Below are 23,029 nucleotides of genomic sequence, written 5' to 3'. Positions count from 1 at the left end.
GTGACAGCTGTGGTCCCAGAAATGTTTAGAGCTGAGCATTTAAAGTGATTTTAAAGGAAAATGTTTATTTTAAATAACAAACATGTTTTACTTACCTGTTTTATGTAATTATTTTGCACAAAACAGCCCCGATCTTCCTCTTCTGGGGTCCCCCACCTGCCACTCTTGGTTCCTCCGCCACCGAGTGACCCCCAAAGCAAGCCGCTTGCTATGGGGGCAGTAGTGCGGGATTGCTTCCGAGCCTGCTCCTGTTCCTTCACTGGCTGTGAGGGACAGTAGTGGCAGCCAATGAGGAGGTAGAGAACCAAGAGAGCCTCTGCTCTCATGCACAGCAATGGATCACGATTGGACTCAGGTAAGTATAGGGGGGCTGGGGGGGCAGCTGCATGCAGAAGGTTTTTTTACCTTAATGCAGAGAATGCATTAAATGGCAAAACGTTTTATTTTAGTTTTGAGTAGACTTGAGAGGGATTGGAACCCCTGGCAGGTTTACTGCTGTCTGTGCCCCCGTTAAGGAGGTTCATCCTCTCTATTTGTCCTGTTTACCATTATCATTAAAGGTGAATGTAAAAGAAAATCCCAAATTTTGGGTTGTACCCAAAAAAGTAATAGAGGGGAAATCTTTCAATGTGGCCGCTAGTTCTGGTGACCTGGAGGTCCTCAAGGAATTCCCTTCATTGGCAGGAATTTCCTCTCACTTCCTGTTTGGCTATCGTACATGAAGTAAAAGGAAATCTCCCCAATGGGACACAGATGGCCCAAAAAATGACTCCCTTGCTGTATCCAAAAAAGTTTTGCCTATAGATCTACTTTAAGGCAAAAAAAAAAAAAAACGTCTTTAGAACCACTTTATTCACTTCTACAACATAGCTGGCGGCCAGGAGTGAAATTATAAGCAGACTATATAGCAGCTGGGCATTTCTTTAAATGCCGGAGCTGCTGCCGACAAAGTAGATTTGATCCCACTTTGCACTGTGAGCCTTTTGCCATGTGACACCTAGATGTGTATTCCATGTACTTCAATGAAGGAGACGGACAGACTGTCATTGGCAGTCTTGTCCTATTGTCTATTGAGATGGTATGTGGATTGTGTTAAGTCTGCCTGTCCCATTCTTAAATGTTAATGACCTCATCTTGTTCTGTCCAGATGGCAAGATGTTCAGGTTAATTATTTTTCTGTATACAATTTCATCTACATAGGATAATGTAATCAGGCAACCCCTGACCTGTGTGTAGTAATTTGATCAGGAGGGGGATGTGCTCATGTGTGTATAAATTGAGTGTGAAACTGTTCAATAAAGTAGAAGGTTCCAAAACTTGTATGCGCTAAGTTGTTGGCTAGCTTTGTATGAGGGCGGCTGGGAAAATCTGGGATATATGTTCATGACTGCAAGGAAGCCGTATACTGACCACAAGTACAGTGTGGGTCGGCGGTTCCGTTGCAGTTACGTTGGCTGCAGCAAAAAGGTTAAAATGCTAGCGACTCGAATTTTGGATAGTGGAGGGATGGGTTAGAAAGCTTTTATTACCACCTGTGTTTCCATTGTTTCAATATCCCCCCTCCTGCAAATGCCTGGCAACCTGCTCCATGTTTGGCTGGAAATGTACACCACACTGCACATGCTCACAGTAGTTACCTTGTGCTGGCATCCCGCTGTATTCTTGGCTTCTTACACATGCCAGGAATGTACCCTGCACTGCACAGGCGCTCAGTAGTTACAGAAGCCCCAGAAGCCAGCTTCACTTTGGCCTCTTACAGATGTTGGAAATGTCCACTGCGCATACTGAAGTTACATCGTCCTGTCTCCTGACTCCACTTTGGCCTCTTACAGATGCTGGGAATGTACTCTTCACTGTGCATTTGCAAAGGAGTGGCATCGTCCTTGCGTCCGTCTCCATTGCCAGTGTCTTACAGATGCTGGGATTGTACATTCCTCCCTTCATGCACTGCAGGCAGTGTACACAGTATTGTGAGAAGCAGCTTGCCAGAAAAGACTTTGTCTCTCTCTTCTGCCAGAAACTCCAACTCCTTTTTTTTTTTTTTATTTGGTGATGTTGGGTTGGTTGGTTGGTGGTTCAAACTCCTTTTTATTTCCATTTCCACTTTACAGAAGCTAATTCTGGGCCTTCTATAGAAACGTCTGATAGTTGGTTGCTGCTCTTATTTTTTCCTGTTAGGAGATGTAAAGAATCTGGTTGCTGTTGGTGGATTTGCAACATTGAATATAGAGGCCGAGTTGGGACTCTCTGATGCCAAACATCATCGGCTGCTCCAGAACAACTTGATTACCAGCAGTCTTTGGATTTTTCACAACCTGCAATGCTTGTGCAATGGCAGGATGAAAACAAAAGCCCTGCGTATGTTGATATGTACTATCATGCTAAACGTTCAAACCAGTTGGGTTATGAATGCTGTCTCCAGGAAATGCTGCAACTGTTCGAAGTTCACTCAATGTTTCTTCAGTCTGTGTTTTGTAGTCATGCACTCCCATTTAAATAAACATGATCTATTCAAATGGCATAGGTGGGTCTACATCCAGTGCCACCTCCTTGTCTTTTTTTGTCCCAGTCCCAGGCTCAGTTGCCCATCCCACCCACCCTAGTAAATAGATGTAGCCTATTTGGTAACTGGCCAGCATACCTGGGACTATAGCACAACAGATGAGAGGTTCTGCCTAACCTGGTCTTTTTTATAGGCTTGTCGACTCTGATACACGTGCACAAAGCTATTCTCCTTTTCTGAATTGTACAAACCAATGATATCAAGGTTTCTAAAAATGATTCCAATGATTCTAAAAATGATAAAAATTGATTCAGCAGAATAGAGCCAATATCTTTCGGGGGCCAAACACGCTTCCCCTTCATCTGGGCTTGGGGAGTAGCAGAAATGCTCAGAGTGGTGAGTCTGGCTTTGCAGCAGGTGCCCCCAGGATTGACACACAGGTTAGAAGTCATAGTGGATAGTTGAACCATCCAGGGTTTAGGAGCTTTAAAAATGTCTAGTGGCCAGCCAGACAGTAATGACGCCCGAAAGAGATTCAGCGCATGCATCAATGTCTCTGACAGCTACTCTCATTCACCAGTTTCGGAGATCTATGGTTCCCTTTTTCTGCCTACTAGTCAAGCAGTGCCTTTTTTAAAATAGGGGTATAACCAAAGTTTGACAGAAGCTTACAGACATCGGGCTAAAGTCCACTGTCAGCTGATGTCACAGAGCCACTCCAGACTCCTGAAGGATCCTGGCTATATTGTTGGGATCCACTTAGCTGCCTATTTAACAGTTGGCTCTGGCTCTCAGTGCACTGCTGAGTATTTAATGCAGCTGTGCCTGTTCCATCTCTAGCCCAGGACTCCAGTGAGCACTGGAGAGGCAGAGCGGCATGCAGTCACTGCCCTCTGCTCCGAGAAGACCAAGAGCTGAGCAATCGGCAGTCATGTGATCGTTCAGTTCTCTGTCTTAAAGCCAGTGTGAGACAGATGTAGCATCAGACCAGTGCTTCAGGATAGAGGTTTTTACCCCAAACTTTTCTTTTAAAACTCCTGAGCCCTGGATATTTAAACTAACCTTGGTCAAGCCTGGGTAAACCTGCCGCAAAGCCAAAAACGCACCACCCTGAACAAATCTGCTATTCCCTAAGCCCTGGTGAAAGGCGATAGTGTTAAGCATCATGGAACACATTGGCTCTATTCTGCTACGAATCAATTTTATCATTAAGTTACCTTGGACTCTTGGACATTTGGGGCTCTCATTGGATTAAATGTATGTGGATTCTCAACTCCAAGTTTTTTCCCCTTTTTCATAAAGGGGTCCCTGTTTTGTGGAGTGCTGCTGAACCAGAGCCAGTGACAATTTCAGTGATTCTTAGGCCACTTTCACACCAATGGACCAGAGATGTATAGTAACTAAGTAGAACTACTTCACTACTGTACTTAAGTACTGAAAGGCGGTATCTGTACTTCCCTAGAGTAGAATTTTTTTCTCCTACTTCCACTTTTGCTTCACTACATTTTTTCGATGATTTCAATACTTCTACTCTGATATTTTTTTTTGTGCTGCATAGTTAGGGCTCTTTCACATGGAGCGGACCGCATTGCGATCCGCTCCGGCACTTTTTTTTTTTCACGGAGCGGATGACACTTGTGTCATCCGCTCCGTATGTCCGCATATCATCCCATCCGTTTGCGGATGATATACGGACATAATGTAAGTCTATGGGCATTGCGGATGTCAGCAGATGACACCGCTGACATCCGATTTTGCTTCCTTTCCGTTTTTTGAACGGAGGAAAAATAGGGTTCTGTTCCGTTCCAAAAAACGGAACAGAACTGAAAGGAAGAAAATCGGATGTCAGCGGATGGTATTCCGCTGACATCCGCAATGCCATTGACATACATTATGTCCGTAAATCATCCGCAAACGGATGGGATGATTTGCGGACATACGGAGCGCCCGTGTGAAAGAGCCCTTACTCGTTACTATTATAAAAATTTACACTGCCAGAACAGTAGATGGCAGGTTTCATGAAGCTCAAAACATGTGTATTATCAGCGCATACGAAAATAAAAGCTACTGTATGTATAAATAAAAGCTGCATTTGAAATAATAAAAAATAATATGATGTTCAAACTTTTGACTTCTTTCTTTAATAACTACATAACACAGTACTTGTACTTTTACTTTCAGTACTTAAGTATTGCAAGTAGTTTTTTTAAAAAAATGTCTACTCAAGTACAAAAAAATGTTGAATACTTTAGTACTTCTACTCAAGTCACTTTTTGATCAAGCACTTGTACTTTTACTCAAGTATGGGTTTCGAGTACTTTATACAACTCTGCAATGGACCCATCGGGCCCACCTGTCAGTTTTTCAGGTGGAACCGATCTGACCATCCATTGCTTTCTATGGAGCGGCGAATGTCAGCGGAAATATGTCCACTGAACCCGGCCGCCACTGAACCCGGCCGCCACCCGATCTGATCTTGCCGGCTAAAAACAGACTGATGGGAACCTGCTCCCCACCCATTCAGCGGATCAGAACAAATGACAGTTAGATGGAAGCAGACAGGCGGTCCGTTTCCATTCAACTGCCCCATAGAGAACAGCAGACAGATGCCCCGCTGAGCACGTGGATCCGCTTGATGAATTCCGCCTTGTCTGAAAGGGGCCTTAGCATATTGGAATCTAGCGCTCTGTGTGCTCTTGTGTTTCTCGATTTCTGATTGTCATGGCTGAGAACTGGGAGCATCAGTAGCTGATCATTCTCCTAACGAACCCCAAGGAATCGGCACCATCTCTGTGGTTTTGAGCCTCTCTGACAGCCAGCACTGGGGACATCATTACAGAATAAAAATTGCAGTGGCTATGTTCACATTTATATCCTGATGTAATTAGCTGCAGCTTTGCTAAAATATTGGCAGTATTTCCACTTTCCTTAACCTCCAGTTTATATAACCCAGCCCAGCTGATTTATTGGCAGGATAATATCACTTGGTCAATTACAATGTCACTTTATTAAACCACAGATGTTACATAAAGCTACGTATTTGGAATTGCAGAGCTCTTAGTCACTTCCATGACTAGCAGAGTCTATTGTAGAAGAGCTCATCATGTGGTGTAAACCATACATCTCAAGCCAGTATACACCCCCTCCGAAGAGTACTTCTGGCTTCTCACAGCACTCTTCAGCTTGTTAAAGTGAACATGTCTCCACCAGTGCCAAGTTTCCGGGATTTATTGGCATTTGGGAGTATGTTGCTCTCTCCCATAATAGCCAATCCTCAGGCTTAAGTCCTGCCACATGTAGGCAGGGAAATATCCTGGGGGGGGGGGGGGGGGGGTGGGATTGTACTTAAGAAAGACTCTAAGTACTGATTCATTGTATAAAACACAGCTAAGTATTTTTAGGTGCTTCGTCACGGCAGCCTGCATGGTGACACAATGCATCTAGCTACTTATAGCTCTTGGGGACTTCGTTGGCCATCTTAAGCTGGGTATGCACTTTGGAAATGTGTCCGGTTCAGCCTAAACCAGCCAAATTTTAATCTGTGTGTGGTTCTCCCTGATCAACGGAAGCTGATCATTAAGCCTGGTACACACGGGCCAAATATCGGCCGGTTCAACACAAACTGTCCAACATTAAGCCTGTGTGTATGGCAGCCTGTCTGACAGTAGCCAGCCGAACGTTTGGGGTCTGTCAAAAGCGGCATGCCAGAAAAACATCTGCCAATCAGCAATCCGATCAACGTTCTCAGCCAATGGCTGCGAGTGCTGACTGGTGTGTTCTGGCAGGGGGGGCATCCTCCTCTGAGCACACTATAGCTCAGCGGGGAGATCATTGTACTAACATCAGATAGTACAGCATCCTCCCGAGCCCCTTGGCTTTTTCCATTTAGCCCGGTGGGTTGAATGGAAAAAAAACGGATAGTGTGTACCAGGCTTTAGATCAGCTTCTGCTGGAAAACCTTCTCCAATCAGAGGTCTGCAGTGCCAATCCATGTATTCTGACTGGAGGAGTCCACACTGTCTGAATGCAATAGCACACGGGGGGGAATTCTGGATCCACCTCGCTTGTTTGGATGCAGGCATCTACATCTCATTGGACCAACTGGGAAAAAAAATGAATAGTGTGTACCTAGCTTTAAGATGATCATAAACTGTATAATCTAATTGTACAGTCTCCTTTGGGTCTACCCTCAACTATATAGTACAAGAGTCCGACTGGATGCAAGCTGAAAGTATTGTTTAGCTTTGTCCTCCTATTATATGGATTTGATACACCTAGATGACCTTGTAAAATCCGCTTGTATGGTGAATGGCCAGCTTTCGTTGGAGGCAAGTTGCAACAGTCAGAGACATTTCACAGATTTCTGCACCCCTTTGGGTTCAGCGGTGCCCCTCCCTATGAGAACTATGTCTCTATGAGAATGAGTGAGGAGGCATCTGCCCATCTTCCATCAGACTGGGATCTGCAGCTCTAGTTTTACGCCTTATCTAAAGATGGTAGAAGGAAGAATTGGACATGCCACTCCAATCCACATTGGATTTTTTAGCTTGTTGGTGAAAATGATAACTTGCGAGGCTAGAGATGATTGTTTGGGCTGGGAAGGGATATATGTTGCATGCTCCGCCATACCTGGAAGTACCAAGTATTGTCCAGTGAAGGGGTGGTGATTTATGTCCTGCTGGTGGAGCCACCACTAGAGTCAACCTGTTGCTTTGCCGTACATGGACAGAGCACAGGTTTGCCTTCCATGCCAAGGAAATGTTCAAGCACTGTTTCCTTACCCTTGTGTCTGGGCAATAGATCCCAGCAGCAACAACCGAATTGCCTGCAGCCAGCCAAGCATCGATTGACTCAGCAGCCAACAACAATAGACCCTCTCCCTCAACAGTAGATCTTAACCAGCAACATAAGCTCAACCAGCAACAAAAGATTCCTCACCAGCAACAACAGACTGCCATGAAAAGTAGATGCCCCCCAGCAGCCAGGAGCAATAGACTCATCCTAACAGTAGATCTCTTTCAGCAGCAATAGACCCTCTCCCTCAACAGTAGATCTCTTCCAGCAACATAAGCTCAACCAGCAACATAAGCTCAACCAGCAACAATAGATTCCTCACCAGCAACAACAGACTGTCATGAAAAGTAGATGCCCCCCCCCCCCCAGCAGCCAGGAGCAATAGACTCATCCTAACAGTAGATCTCTTTCAGCAGCAATAGACCCCACCACCAGCAACAATAATAGACCACCATGCAAAAATAGATCATCAGGAACAATAGATCCCCCCGCAGTCAGCATCAGTGGACCCTTCAGCACACCCCAGCACCCCTTGCCATTACATACATCAGTGCTGGAGGTGCCACAACTGGGTTCCCGCTGGAAAAAAGCCCTGGCTTAGATCCTGTGGCTGGAAAGTTGTCACCAGCAACAAAAATGACTACCAGTAGTTGGCCCATAGTATATTTTGCTGACCTATTTCAAGTGACCCTAAACTCGTGGTTTGAAAAAAAAAAAAAGTTTATTCAATTGTTGGGTAAAAAAAAGTCCTTTCCATTGCACCAAATCTTCAAACTTCTTTCATTGTTTGTTTCTGTGATCTGACTTGCCGTTAGGGGGGTGGCTACGTTCGTTCACCGCTTTGCGTCTATATAGCCACCCTCTCTGCTCGCTCCTGGAATGGACTATGGGATTTGTAGTGTACATAGAGAAGTGTACATGACCACAACTAACGTGCACTGCTCGTTCCAAACAGAAGTGAGGGGGGAAGGAGATGTTCAGGAGTTCACAGACATTACATGGAGGTAGAAAAACACAGTAAGAAATGAATTAATGAAAAATAGATTGAAGTGCCTATAGGTAGTGGATGTGTATGGCATATTTTTGGAGAATGGAGATGTCGTTTAGTGTCCATTCAAGGCGTGGACCTGTTCATTTTTAGTACTGTTTCTATTCTTGGATCCCAGGTGCCATCACTGTGTATTTGTCTGAAAAGTGTCCCAGCTATTTGTGGCATTTATGTGATAATGTCATTGGCTGTGGCTGACTTTTGTTCTGCTGTGTGCTTTATGAGAAGAGAACAGGTTTGTGCACTTCTTGTGCAGATTAATGAGGAATGCCGCAGGTAGCAGATAAGGAGCCGGCCCACCCAGTCTGGCTGTAGCTGTATTTCCAGCTCTGACACTCTCTCTTCTGAGAAACGACTTACCTTTCTGGTATACCTCAGGCACCCATTCACACTAGTAAGGGCGATGGAGGAACCTCCACACTGCATATTCTGACAGCAGAGACACCGCCACGCTCAGGCTTGGTTCACACCCATGCAGTTTGCTTTTTGATCCGCTTCTGCAGTGTTTTTGCGGTGCGTTTTGATGCATTTTTTGGGGTTTTTCTTTGGCCAATTTGTTTCACTTGCCGACCGCCCCACGCAGTTTTACTGCAGCAGGGCGGCTCGGCTGCGCATAATCACGTAGATCTACGCGATTATGTGCACGCGATCTCTGCGGCTGGTTAGACACCGCATGTGCCAGAACACGGGAGAAGCGGGCTCGATTGCCGCCGGCCTCCCATGATCTTCAGGGAAACTGACAGGAGAGCCGTCTGCCTACGTAAACAAAGCAGGTGGCTCTCATGTCAGACAGGCACAGTAAGATTGTGTGTCTCAGCTAAGCTGAAACACCAATCCCTGTGTGCCTGTCACAGAGCCCCCCCCCCCCCCCCCCCCACAGTAAGCACCATTAGGTTCACACTTAATCCCTTGATCACCCCCAGTAATAACCCCTTCCCTGCCAGTGTCATTTATACAGTAACAGTACATATTATTTAGCACTGATCACTGTATTGGTGTCACTGGTCCCCAAAAAGTGTCAGTGTCAGATTTGTCCGTTACAATGTCGCAGTCCCGCTAAAAATCGCTGATCGCTGCATTACTAATAAAAACAAAAAAAAAGTCAAAACATCTATCCCATAGTTTGTAAATGCTAAAACTTTTGCGCAAACCAAATATACACTTTTTGGGATTTTTTTAACAAAAAATATGTAGCGGAATACAAATTGGCCTAAACTGATAAAAAAAATTTAGATTTTTTTTTACATTTTTGTTATTGGGAATGTTTTATAGCGGAAGATAAAAATATATATATATTTCTTTTTAAATTGTCGCTCTTTTTTGTTTATAGGGCAAAATCTAAAAACCGCAGAGGTGATCAAATACCCCCAATAGAAAGCTCTATTTGTGGGGAAAAAAGGACATCAATTGTATTTGGGTACAGTGTCACACGACAGCGCAATTGTTTTAGTAACGCAGTTCCGAATTGCAAAAAAACGGCCTGGTTATTAAGGGGGTAAAACCTTCCAGAGCTGAAGTGGTTAAAAAAAACGCAGAGCGCTGTAAAATCGCTGCAAATATGCACTACATGCTGTTCTGCAGCTTCTCCATTGAGGTCTATTGGACCAAAAAAGCACTGTTTTGCTTTTAAAAAAAAAAAGTCCCTGAAAAAAAGCATAGATATGAACATGTTAAATGGAGTATAGTGCGTTTCTACAAAAAGCAATAAATGCATAGAGGTGAACTGAGCCACAGAATACACTGATCAGCATTGCAGCTGATTGCACGTACCGAATGAACATTTTCTAGAATTCCCATTTGAGAGAAGCCAGTCATTTGATCGACTTCTCTTGAGCAGGAAGGACTATAGATCACGGGTCTTCAAACTATGGCCCTCCGGTTGTTTAGAAACTACAATTCCCATCATGCCTAGTCATGTCTGTGAATGTCAGAGTTTTACAATGTCTCATGGGATATATAGTTCCACAAAAGCTGGAGGGCCGTAGTTTGAGGAACCCTGCTATTGATGGATCAAAATTCATCCAGGCTTTCTTGAACCAGCTGATTTTTCCATCCATCTATGGCCAGCCTAAGATTGGCTGCAGCCGCTGATCGAGAAACATTTTTCAAAGTCAAATAATGAACTTCTGGTACAGACAGATCGAGAATTTTCTGGTTCAACAAGGACAGGACGAATTTCAATGAGTGTGGCCTTCCCTGTTCTTTAGATTTACTTCTGTCAAATTTCTGTGCTGGAAAACATTCATCAATCAGCAGCTGCAGCCACTGATATGTGTATTCCAACAGCGGAGTGTCCCTGCTCTCAGAATACAATGTCACAGCGGAGCAGATTCCTCCATTCACCTTGCTTGTGTGGATGTGGGATTACAACCATGTATAACCAACTTTAGTCTAACTATTCTTAAAAATGTTCCCTCACCTAATGTTCCTTCCTGCCTAACCTACCTAACATATTTGTGTACTTACCTATTTTTAATCAGCTCTGGTCACATGCTACTGCAGCACCCAAAAAAGCTGGGAATTCCAGGTGCCATGATGTCACCCATAGGCTCCCATAGCCCAGCCGTTATTCTACTGGCACAGTAACCTACTGGCTGTTTTTTTGAACATCTTCTGCCATAGGTTGAGTTGCTTGCGAGCTTTGTTGTTGGGAGCTCAATTTTGCTTTGGATCTAAACCCATGGACACAGCACATCCCCGATCTCAGTAAAGAGCCGATGATGAGGCTCTTTACCCATATGATCAGCTGTGTCCAATCACAGCTGATCACATGTAAACCTGGAAATGCTGGTTATCGGCTTTCCTCTTCTCACAATGACAGCGCGTGAGGAGAGGAGAGCTGATCAGCGACATTTCCTCACAGGGGAGATCTGCACAGATAATCAGTGCAGCCCCAACAGTACCCAAAAGTGATGCTAGTAAGTGCCCGTCAGTGATGCCAGTCAGTGCTGCCTTTCAGTGCCTACCCATCGTTGCTGTGGTTCAGTGCCACCTATGCATATTAGTGCTGCATATTAGTGCCACCTCATCAGTGCCCTTCAGTGCAGCCTATCAGTGCCGCCTCATCAGCGCACATTAGTGAAGAATAAAAGTTGCTTCTTTACAACTTTTTATAACCGAAGCTAAGAAATTATAATTTTTTTTCAAAATGTTCGCTCTTTTTTTTTTATACTTGTATCGCATAGCACATTATGAAAGACTTGGCTTGAAACAAAGCCCCCCCAGCGGTACGCTGCAGAGGCTTCAGTCTTCACCTGGTCTTCCTTCCAAGTGGCCAGGCCGTGATGCGTGATTCCGCATGCGTGCGGAAGTCTTGGTCATGGCACACGGCTCTGAAGAAATGGCGCGGATATATCATTCCTTCAGAGTGACATGACTGGCTGCTGCTCGTGTACAATGGTACACATTTAGGAGATATTGATTTTACCTACAGGTAAGCCTTGTTATAAGCCTACCAAGGAGGTAAAAATCAGCATGTAATGAGTTTACTACAGCTTTGAAAAGCACTGTAACTGAATCCCATGGTACAAAAGTACTATGTGATCCGGTGCGGGCAAACGCACTGCATTTGTGACCTTTGTTTTGGGGTGTCATTGCCTTTCTATTACCACCTACTACAGATCACAAATCTGAATCGCACAAGGGTGTGTTCAAGTGTGGGCATGGTGTAAACTGGCCCTTAAAGTGTTACTAAACCCAGGAACCAGCATTAACTATATCTGGTGTCCTACAGAACATGGAACATGGAAATGCAATTACTTTAGTAAATATAAACTGTTAAATACCTTTTCTCATCAGCAGTATATAGCAGTCTTGTGACTGCTATTAGTGTCCTGCTGAGCCCTGTTTAAAGCTTGTAGGAGGAGTTTTCATTCTCCTCTGACTGTCCCGTGAGGCTGCAGGACCCCTGACCCTCTGTCTGGACAGTGCTGATTGGCCCTGTCCAGATTACATGCACCCTCCCAAGAAAAAAACTCTTGAGCAATACTCTCCAAACTGAGCATGTGCAGTGTGACTCCAATGGCTCTGTACTATCAGGTGATGGATTGAGGACTGTGGAAGAAGGGGAGGATCAGAGAAGACAGGATCAAACAGCCTTTTTAAACAATGTAGAGGATTAACCCCTTAGGTTCCACAGTGAATATAACAAGCATGCTTTACTGCAGTGGTTCTCAACCTCAGTCCTCAAGTACCCCCAACGGGCCATGTTTTAGGAACTTCCCTTACATAAAATAGCTCTTATCATGATCCTATTGGATAGTTCCTGCATGTGCCCAAAGAATGAGGTCAGCTGACTACCTGAATATACTGAATGACCAGGTTATTCCATCAATGGATTGTTTCTTCCCTGATGGCGAGGCCATATTCCAAGATGACAATGCCAGGATTCATCGGGCTCAAATTGTGAGAGTGGTTCAGGGAGCCTGAGACCTCATTTTCATACAGGGATTGGCCACCACAGATTACATATCTTACCCCCATTGAGAATCTTTGGGATGTGCTGGACAGGGCTTTGCGCAGTGGTCCGACTCTCCCATCATCCATACAAGATCTTGGTGAAAAATGAATGCAACACTGGATGGAAATAAATCTTGTGACATTGCAGAAGCTTATCGAAACAATGCCACGGCGAATGTGTGCCGTAATCAAAGCCAACCAACTATTAGAAGGTGTGATCTTTTTTTTTTTGGTCCAGGCAGTGTATGTTCCTTGCTAAAGAATGAGATCTTGAGATCAGTCAAATAGATGCCTTCAAAGTCCTACTGTTTATAAGGGGGTGAAGATTCCTTCCTTTTTAGCTCTTCGGTATATACATTTTTTTGGAATGTGGCATCACCCTGTCGAGATCATGTCTCAAATACTTCTATTGACCTTGCTAAAGAATGTTATTTTTTGTCAAGTTATTATGGGTAACGTTCTGCTTTAAGGATGGGGTACTTGTCATCACAGTTTTAGCTAGTTTTATAAGGCAGAAGGCATTTTCTTTTTTTTACTAAATGGGCAATGGGGCAAAATGTTAGCTAAGTGGATGGCACTCTTGCCTTGCATCTCTGGGTTCTCTGTGATCATTATTATACTTCTCGTATTTACTCACATTATCTCGAGTTTCTCCAGTTTTTTAGTGCCGGTTCACACTGAAGCGGCACGACTTCTGGGGGCGACCTGTGAAGTCACGTGCACCGCGACTTCGGCACGACTTGCACGGACTTCACATAATGGAAGTCAATAGAAGTCGCCTCCAGGTCGCCCCGAAGTAGTACAGGACCCTTTTTCTAAGTCGGAGCGACTTGTGTCACTCCTATTAGAAGGGGTCCTGTACCAGTCAATGGACCACGACGGTGCGTGACTTGTCAGGCTGACCAAGTCGCCTGACAAGTCGTACCGGTGTGAATGGAGACTTAAACAATGAGAGATGGTATTGGTAGGTTAATTAGGCATCTGACCAAACTGGCTCGGTGTGTGTGTATGATGGGGACATGCCATTGTAAGCTCCTCTGGGGCCAATGCCAATGGGTGTAGCAAGCATTATTCCATTGTGACCCCCAGCATGCAGCCACTGTCATATGCTGATTAAAGGAGTCAATGATTTGAAACCATTTTGCTATTTTATGGCTATTTTTATACATTTGTTTCCAGTATATTTATACTGACAAATACATTGATGTAAGCACAGATTATTATATTAGTTCCATGAATATAAATGTATGTATTGTGTTTTCCTGTATATATGTAGTATGCGTATATTATATATGGCATACAATAGATGCCCATTAATCTGCTGTTGGAATGTTTTGTTGAACCGACAATTTGCATCCCTCCTGAGCGTTGTCGCCGTGCTGTCTTTTCTTTTCACCTAAATGATGCATCATCCAGCAAACATTGCAGGAATCTCTACACACGATCTTGTCCGATCAGTCAGTGTTACAAGGCAGGGAATGCCTTGTGGATTTGTGTTTTTGTGGCAGAGCCAGACAAGAATGGAGCTTAATTATAGGAGTTGGAGCAGGCTGTACTATGGTAAAGGTAGGAGGAGCGCAGCTAGGTGTTGCCTGCAGCTCCATAGTGATGGGATTTGGGATTTCCGTCACAAACAGGCACTGCAGAGCAGACTCACCCCCTGCACAGCTCACCTGTACCTTGTTATGTGTCAATGGATGACTCCTGAAGATGAAGAAGAAAAGAGGGGACAAGCGGCACCGTCTCCCTGCCCGGGCTGCGCTGTACATGTGAGTGCGGCATTACATACATGCACTTCCAGGAGACGCTAGGTCTCTGATGTATAGCACTTGTTACAACACGCTCCCTACTTGTTTACTGCCTCTGTCTCCTATGGAGACCTTGTGAATGCATCGTCCTGGATTTATAGAGCCTTGACTTCTGTATACTTGTTATATTTTATCATAACTGTGCAATCGTATCAATATTTTCACTTCATTACCTATGACTAGTCTCCATTGTAATAACATATTGGTGGGAAGCATCCGTATCATTAAGCCTCTGTGTTTGATGCAGATTTTGAAGGTCACGCATGGTGCAATCTGATTGTATAGTCTCTTTGAGATAGTCATACACTTTGCAATCTGATTGTACAATTTCCTTGTGAAGACCTGCCTACACATTCCTTTGAATTGAGCATTTGGATATTGGATAAGCTTTTGGACTTACCATCATCTGTATTGGGCCAGGACATAACACCAAAGTATGTTGTGATCTGATGCACTTAAGCCCCGTACACACGCAACGATTATCGGCCAACCGATCGTCCGTCTTTTGTCCAGAGTGGTGTTTTGTTGGTTGGAATGTGCCTAGACTGCACACAAATTTTCTCGGCCAACAAAAATCTACTTCAGAAGTGATGTCATGTGTTGGTTTACTTTCCGTGTGTTTTTTCTTCTCTGAGCATGCCCAGTCTTGCTCATCAGATTTTTGTCTGCCGAAATCTGTACTGACTGACGGAAAATCGGCCGTTGTGTTGACGGCCAACAAAAATTTTATAGCCTGCACACCAGATTTTTTTTGGCCGAAAAGTCGGTTGTCGGAAGCATCATACTAACAAGCCGATAATCGGCCGATCAGTCGTTGGCCGAAAATTCCCGGCCAATAATCGATGAGTGTGTACGAGGCTTTAGTAATGTGCCTCCATCCCTATTTGCCCATCCCATGGGCAAACAAGTAATGTTGTATAGATACCTGATTGATATACCAGCGTTTCTCAACCTTTTTTCAGTCAAGGCACCCTTCAAAATGATAGAAAATCTCGAGGCACCCTTTAAAATGATAGAAAATCTCGAGGCACTCTTTAAAATGATAGAAAATCTCGAGGCACCCTTTAAAATTATGGACAGTCTCGAGGAACCCATTCTAAAAGTTTTACATAATGCAGCAACATCCACACATGTAGGACACCCAACGTTGGAGGTGATTTATTTTCTTCCAAAAGCAAATACACTTTTGCACGCTGGTACTACTAGTATTCCAATGTTTCTCTTCTCCCTCAGTTTCTCTCCATCAGTCAGCTAATGTCACCCTAGTGCTGAGGGAGAGAAGCAGAGGAGGTTCAAACAAGGATGCTGTGGATGCAACGGACATCCACCTTATCAACTGATGACATCATTGGTTGTTAGGAGGCCAGTGTCTAGAACAGGGATTCCCAAACTACAGCCCTGCAGTTGTTCAGGACTTCCCATCATGCCTAGCCATGTATGTGAATGTCAGAGTTTTACAATGCCTCATGGGATGTGTAGTTCTGCAACAGCTACAGGACCGTAGATTGGGAATCCCTGTTCTAGAAGGTTGTAATGGTGCATAATTAAATTTTTGATACATTTTTAGGCATTTTGCCAAGGCACCCTGGTTGAAAAAGGCTGGACCATACATTCAATATATTGCTTGGGTGAAGCCTCATGTAGATGTGATGGGGCTTAGGGGCTACCTTTTTATTGGGGTTATCACAAACAAAATTTCCCTGTACACTTTTTGTACCAGCTAGCATGCAAACAAACCACATTGCCCCTTTCTAACTATTCAGATTAAAAACAGAGGATTTTGTTGCACACATTTGCAAATACATGTGGAAGCTGCAGTACCCACGTCAGGGCTCCTCTGCATACTGCGGGCCTAACTCTATATTTTTGATAGTCTCCAAGTTGGAGCATTATAACAGTGGATAAATTGAGGGTAGGTTTTCCTTGAGGGGCGTTCAATGGGTCTTTGTGCCTTTGAGGAGGAGTGGGCTCCCTCTAGGCCAGGGGTGGGGAACCTTTTTTCTGCCAAGGGCCATTTGGGTATTTATAAAATCATTTGGGGGGCCGTACAAAATTATCAACTTAAAAATGTGCCTGTTATATTTGGTCAAACATTTAATTAACTGACCCCTAATGTGATGGCTGCAACTGCTTCTCTTTGGTGAGGTGTGTGATGTTAGCTGGTATTGATGATGTTGCTACTCGCAACTGGTTTTCCAGGTTTGTGTTGGTCAGTCTGGAGCGCAGTCGACTTTGTGGTGGTAAGTTTTGAAAAGAACTGCTGGCGGTTAATGCTGGTGGGTATAGCTGGCTGGTACTGCTGGTGGGTACAGCTGTGGGTACTGCTGGCTCAGGCTGGTACTGCTGGCTTGTACTGTGCTGTGGGTACTGCTGACTGGTACTGCTGGCTCAGGCTGGTACTGCTGTGGGTATTGCTGATTCAGGCTGGTACTGTGCTGTAGGTACTGCCTTGGGTACTGCTGGCTCAGGCTGGTACTGCTGGCTGGTAATGTGCTGTGGGTACTGCTGGCTCAGGCTGGTACTGCTGGCTGGTACTGTGCTGTAGGTACTGCTGACTCTGGCTGGTACTGCTGTGGGTACTGCTGGTTCTGGCTGGTACTGCTGTGGGTACTGCTGGTTCTGGCTTATACTGCTGTGGGTACTGCTGGCTCTGGCTTATACTGCTGTGAGTACTGCTGGCTCTGGCTGGTACTGCTGGCTCTGGCTGGTACTGTTGGTTCTGGCTGGTACTGTTGGTTCTGGCTGGTGCTGCTGTGTGTGCTGCTGGCGGGAAATGCTAGCTAGCAGCGGCGCCGTGCTGGAGGAAGTGGCGATGTTTCCTGTATTGGTCACAGGCGGAGTGCATTTCATATCAGACTGTCAGAATGGAGCCGGAACTATACAGGAAGCATTGGGTCAGTTCGGACAGATCAGCTGAGAGACACAGACTCAGCTGCATGGGGGGCCAGACCAAATGACTTCGAGGGCCGCATACGGCCCCCGGGACATAGGTTCCCCACCCCTGCTCTAGGCAAACCTGCCCTTAAAGTAGAGAAGTCCACCCTAACACTAAAATCCCTGCATCTACAGAAATCCCAGATCTAACATTAACCTATCTAGCCCTGTAAAGAAGAAATCATTATATTTACCTTTTTTAAAGCTGATCTCACGCTGAGCTGTCAGCTGCGGCTTCGCTGTGTAGGCGGGTGCAGAGGACACATCTGACAAAGGAAGCCCCATAGTAAGTCTATGGGTGACGTCACTCCCCATTCATTTCACAGCCGTTGTCGGCTGTGTCCTCTGCAGAGCTTCCGCCGCTGGAGACCGGATCGGCTTCAAATAAAGTATGTATACTGATCTCTTCTTCACAGGGCTAGATAGGTTAGTGTTAGATTGTGGATGTGAAGCAGGGATTTTAGTGTTAGGGTAGTGTTAGCACTTTATTTATCCACTGCTTTCTATGCTCCAACTTTCAAAAATATAGGGTTAGGAGTCTTTTGTGATATGTGTTGCATAGGGGTCAGGATTTATTTTCCTGTGAATATGTAGGTTAGGAGATGCATACTGTCATCTGGGGGATACAGGAATAAATGGGGGGGGGGGTGCCTAGATGTTTTCCCTGAGACCAGGGATCTGTGGCTGTAGGTGATTGGGCTTGTGGGCTGCCTCTCATACTGGGTGTGGGATTTTCTGTGTTGTAGGTGTGTATTGTTGGGGGGCTGCTATGCAGGTATATAGTGGTTGCATGGTGTGTCTGTTGGGGGCGTGAGGAGTCTAAAATATCAGTCAAGTCTATTTTTAGGTCACACATAAAGCGAAATACCTGTAAAAAAAAATATCAGTCAAGTCTTTATCTATCTATCTATCTATCTATCTGTCTGTCTATCTATCTCTATCTATCTATCTATCTATCTATCTATCTATCTATCTATCTATCTATCTATCTATCTATCTATCTATCTATCTATCTATCTATCTATCTATCTATCTATCTATCTATCTATCTATCTATCTATCTATCCCATAGCAGCTGTGGATCAGGAGTAGGGTCAGGGATACCTGTACTGAAAATTTGTATTGTAGATCTTAAGGATCAGCGGTATATGTTCTATATCTTTTCTGTAGATTTATAGGGGCAACAGAGATACCTGTACTGTAAATCTGTATAGAGGTATCTGTTCTGTGGATCTTTAGTCAGGGGTACGTTTGTATTGTAATTACTATGAATCAGGGGTACGTTTGTATTGTAATTACTATGAATCAGGGGTACGTTTGTATTGTAGTTACTATGAATCAGGGGTACGTTTGTATTGTAGTTACTATGAATCAATGAGATCAGCGATGCCTTTTCTGTAAATCATTTGGGATCTTCCTGTATGATTGGACTTTTAAATCTATAGGATTAGAAGAATCTGCTTTAATCATGTGTGCTATATCTGTACATTAGAAACCAACCTTCTGTGGATAGGTGTATTTTGCACTGTAGATGTGATCAGGTGCATCCATAGCTATCTGCTTCTGTACTGAAGGTCACTCCTTTCAGGGATCCTTCAGAGGTTTATGTGGGGTACCTTGAGATTTGGCTGAATAATCTCCTATTTGATTGTGTCTGCACAGTTCTGGAGCCAACACCTCCAGCAGCTTGACACATGGATTATCTTTTAGCTGGAATTCTGACCATCACTGGAAGGGGTGCATTTTTCACAATGACCACCAATTTTTACTTTTTTCTGCTGTTTCCCAATAAATTGTTTTTTGGGAAATTTTCAGGGGTTCTTGGCGTAAAATGGTTGAAAAAGGCAGCTGTAGACAGAGTGGATCAGGAGAATGTGTATTGTGAATGGGGTTTCTGTAGGGCCAGTTGTAGACCTGTGAGAGCAGGGATTTCTGTAGGGCCAGTTGTAGATCTGTTAGAGCCGGAGATTCTGTAGGGCCAGTTGTAGACCTGTGAGAGCAGGGATTTCTGTAGGACCAGTTGTAGATCTGTGAGAGCCGGGGTTTCTGTAGGACCAGTTGTAGATCTGTGAGAGCCGGGGTTTCTGTAGGGCCAGTTGTAGATCTGTGAGAGCAGGGGTTTCTGTAGGGCCAGTTGTAGATCTGTGAGAGCAGGGTTTTCTGTAAGGCCAGCTGTAGACCTGTGAGAGCAGGGGTTTCTGTAGGGCCAGTTGTAGATCTGTGAGAGCAGGGTTTTCTGTAAGGCCAGCTGTAGACCTGTGAGAGCAGGGATTTCTGTAGGACCAGTTGTAGATCTGTGAGAGCCGGGGTTTCTGTAGGACCAGTTGTAGATCTGTGAGAGCCGGGGTTTCTGTAGGACCAGTTGTAGATCTGTGAGAGCAGGGGTTTCTGTAGGGCCAGTTGTAGATCTGTGAGAGCAGGGTTTTCTGTAAGGCCAGCTGTAGACCTGTGAGAGCAGGGGTTTCTGTAGGGCCAGTTGTAGATCTGTGAGAGCAGGGTTTTCTGTTGGGCCAGTTGTAGATCTGTGAGAGCCGGGGTTTTCTGTAGGGCCAGTTGTAGATCTGTGAGAGCCGGGGTTTCTGTAGGGCCAGTTGTAGATCTGTGAGAGCAGGGGTTTCTGTAGGGCCAGTTGTAGATCTGTGAGAGCAGGGGTTTCTGTAGGGCCAGTTGTAGACCTGTGAGAGCAGGGGTTTCTGTAGGGCCAGTTGTAGATCTGTGAGAGCAGGGGTTTCTGTAGGGCCAGTTGTAGATCTGTGAGAGCAGGGGTTTCTGTAGGGCCAGTTGTAGATCTGTGAGAGCAGGGGTTTCTGTAGGGCCAGTTGTAGATCTGTGAGAGCTGGGGATTTCTGTAGGGCCAGTTGTAGACCTGTGAGAGCTGGGGATTTCTGTAGGGCCAGTTGTAGATCTGTGAGAGCAGGGGTTTCTGTAGGGCCAGTTGTAGATCTGTGAGAGCAGGGATTTCTGTAGGGCCAGTTGTAGATCTGTTAGAGCCGGGGTTTCTGTAGGGCCAGTTGTAGATCTGAGAGAGCAGGGGTTTCTGTAGGGCCAGTTGTAGACCTGTGAGAGCAGGGATTTCTGTAGGGCCAGTTGTAGATCTGAGAGAGCAGGGGTTTCTGTAGGGCCAGTTGTAGACCTGTGAGAGCAGGGGTTTCTGTAGGGCCAGTTGTAGACCTGTGAGAGCAGGAATTTCTGTAGGGCCAGTTGTAGACCTGTGAGAGCAGGGGTTTCTGTAGGGCCAGTTGTAGATCTGTGAGAGCCGGGGTTTCTGTAGGGCCAGTTTTAGACCTGTGAGAGCAGGGATTTCTGTAGGGCCAGTTGTAGACCTGTGAGAGCAGGGATTTCTGTAGGGCCAGTTGTAGACCTGTGAGAGCAGATCTGAAGGATCTGGATATTTTCAATGTTGATTGGACTTTCCTGTAGCTTGGATCCTTTGGACTGCCAAGAACAGCAAAGATACTGTGTACTTACTACCTGTGTTCATAAGATAAAGATAATTTTAATCACTTTAAAGGCCATGTCACACTGGGGTTTCTGCCAGCCAGCAGCAGGATCACCACAATGCAGCTGCCTCTTTCCTAGCGGAACTATCTCCCTCAATGGCTACACCACTGCAGAATTGCGTTTTCTAGCGACGGAGCCGTAACCGAGTGACACTTGATTGGTTTGGGCACCAAGGGAGCAACGCCATGGGAAAAGGTGAGCGGAGTGTTAGCAATTTCTGTTGTCGGGTTGTCACCAGAAGCAGAATCACTAGTGTGACATGACCCTAAAGTGTATGGCTTGAACCTTGTTTGATCCCCTTGCTTTAAATGGAACATAGATGGTGCTGGGCAGCTTAAAGCATAGGCTAATCAAATGGCTAAAAAATACTTTTTTAGACTATTAGCGTAATTTGTACGTATGGGATGCAGATTGTGCGTGCTTATACCTGGAGCGGGGCACTGAGGGTCTGTGTTGTGCTGTTCTCTTGACTTGAATTCTCACTAGATGTCCATATATTATGCTGTATCTGTTCTGTTTAGTTTCTTGTATGTTGTATTGCTTCTGTCTGTAGCCTCTCTGGATGACACTATATTTGTACTGCACTATGTTGCCTAAATTGTGGACACCTGACAGTCACACCATATTAGCTTGTTGATCTTCCAAATCACGAACTACGGGCATTATTAAGGACTTGTCCTCCCACTGCACCTCCACTCTTCCCAAAATAATTTCTACATGATTTTGGGGTGTTTTATGGGGATTTGTATCCATTTAAGAGAGTATGTCTAGAGTCAAGTACTGATGGTGGACAAAAAGATCATAATCAGTGTGCCATTTCATCCCGAAGGTATTGAGTGGGGTTGAGGCTGTGTGCAGGCCACTCATGTTCCTGCACAACAAACTCACCAAAATGTGTCCTATTGTAGCTTGATTTGGGCACAAGGGAACAGAATGGGGCCTTCCACAAGGCGTTGCCACAAGGATGGAAGAGTATGATTTATCTAAAATATCTTTATATGATGTAGCATGAACTGTAAACGCCTGAAAAATATGTACGGGTTCCCACCTAGTGCGGGTGTGATGATCCGTTGTCCACAAGTACTATATACTGTATTTTTGTCTTGGCTTCTCTCTCCTCTTTAGCTGACCGTATGTAATGTTGTATCTGTTCCAGACTATATCCTGTTTGGATGACTGTATGTTGTACTGCTCTGTTTTGGCTTCTTTTCTCCATGGCTGACTGTATTTTTAGTTTCCTCTATTTTGACTTGCTCTCTGCATTGGGAATAACTGCTTCTTCATTGTTTTTTGTAATGCCGCTTCCTCTGTCTTGGACCCAGTTCTTTTTGGATGACTGTTCAATACTGCACTGCTTAATCTTCTGTTGCGTTGTCTCCATCTGAGCTTGGGCTCTCTGAGGCTAATAATTGTGCTATGTCTTCTCGGTTTGAGTGCTCCTGTGGTCAATTTTTCTTGCACCTGCTTATCACCCATATTTGTCTCTTTAGTGTTGAAGGTGGTGACTCTCTTGGAAGTGAATCTGGAACCATTGTTGACAGTCCAGGCCAGCAGCCTCCATACCGTGGAGAGGTGAAAACGGACCATTACGATCTGCCATCACCCACCCGTCACCCATCCCATCCTGGCCTCCAGTGGAGTCAAAGGGCCAGACTGCAGCCAGCCAGTGTTGCCTTGCGTAAGCAGGAAGAAGAAGAAAACAAGAGATCCAAAGCCTTGTCTGACAGCTATGAATTGTCATCAGACCTCCAGGACAAAAAGGTACCTATTCACATCCAATTCTCCTATATGTCATCTACTCTCCTCCTGTCTTACATCAAGGCTTAGTCCTTGCCTGTAACTTTTGTCTCTTCCCCTATTCTTCTAAAGACATGGTTTTCAAACCTGTCACTATGACTAAGTAGTCATGGTTTCTACATTTACTGAGTCAGCTAATTGCTAAGCTGTAATAAAACGGTTATAAAACTTGTAACTGTGTTTGTG

The 23,029-nt window shown here is 44.9% G+C and overlaps 1 protein-coding gene across 2 annotated transcripts in view; it reads left to right on the top strand.

The window, feature by feature from the left end:
* Positions 1-23,029, top strand: part of IQSEC2 (IQ motif and Sec7 domain ArfGEF 2) — a 525,300-nt gene that overhangs the window by 419,925 nt on the left and 82,346 nt on the right. For both annotated transcript variants that reach the window (XM_082262910.1, XM_082262909.1), the window contains one exon: positions 22,537-22,807. In XM_082262910.1, coding sequence (XP_082119036.1) covers positions 22,537-22,807 — 271 coding nt within the window. The remainder of the gene's footprint in view (positions 1-22,536; positions 22,808-23,029) is intronic.

This window comes from Pelophylax lessonae (assembly GCF_965119305.1).
Source record: "Pelophylax lessonae genome assembly, chromosome: 7".
Lineage (NCBI taxonomy): Eukaryota > Metazoa > Chordata > Amphibia > Anura > Ranidae > Pelophylax > Pelophylax lessonae.
The sequence above is the reverse complement of the archived record's forward strand: the minus strand, read 5'-3'. Positions and strand labels throughout refer to the sequence as shown.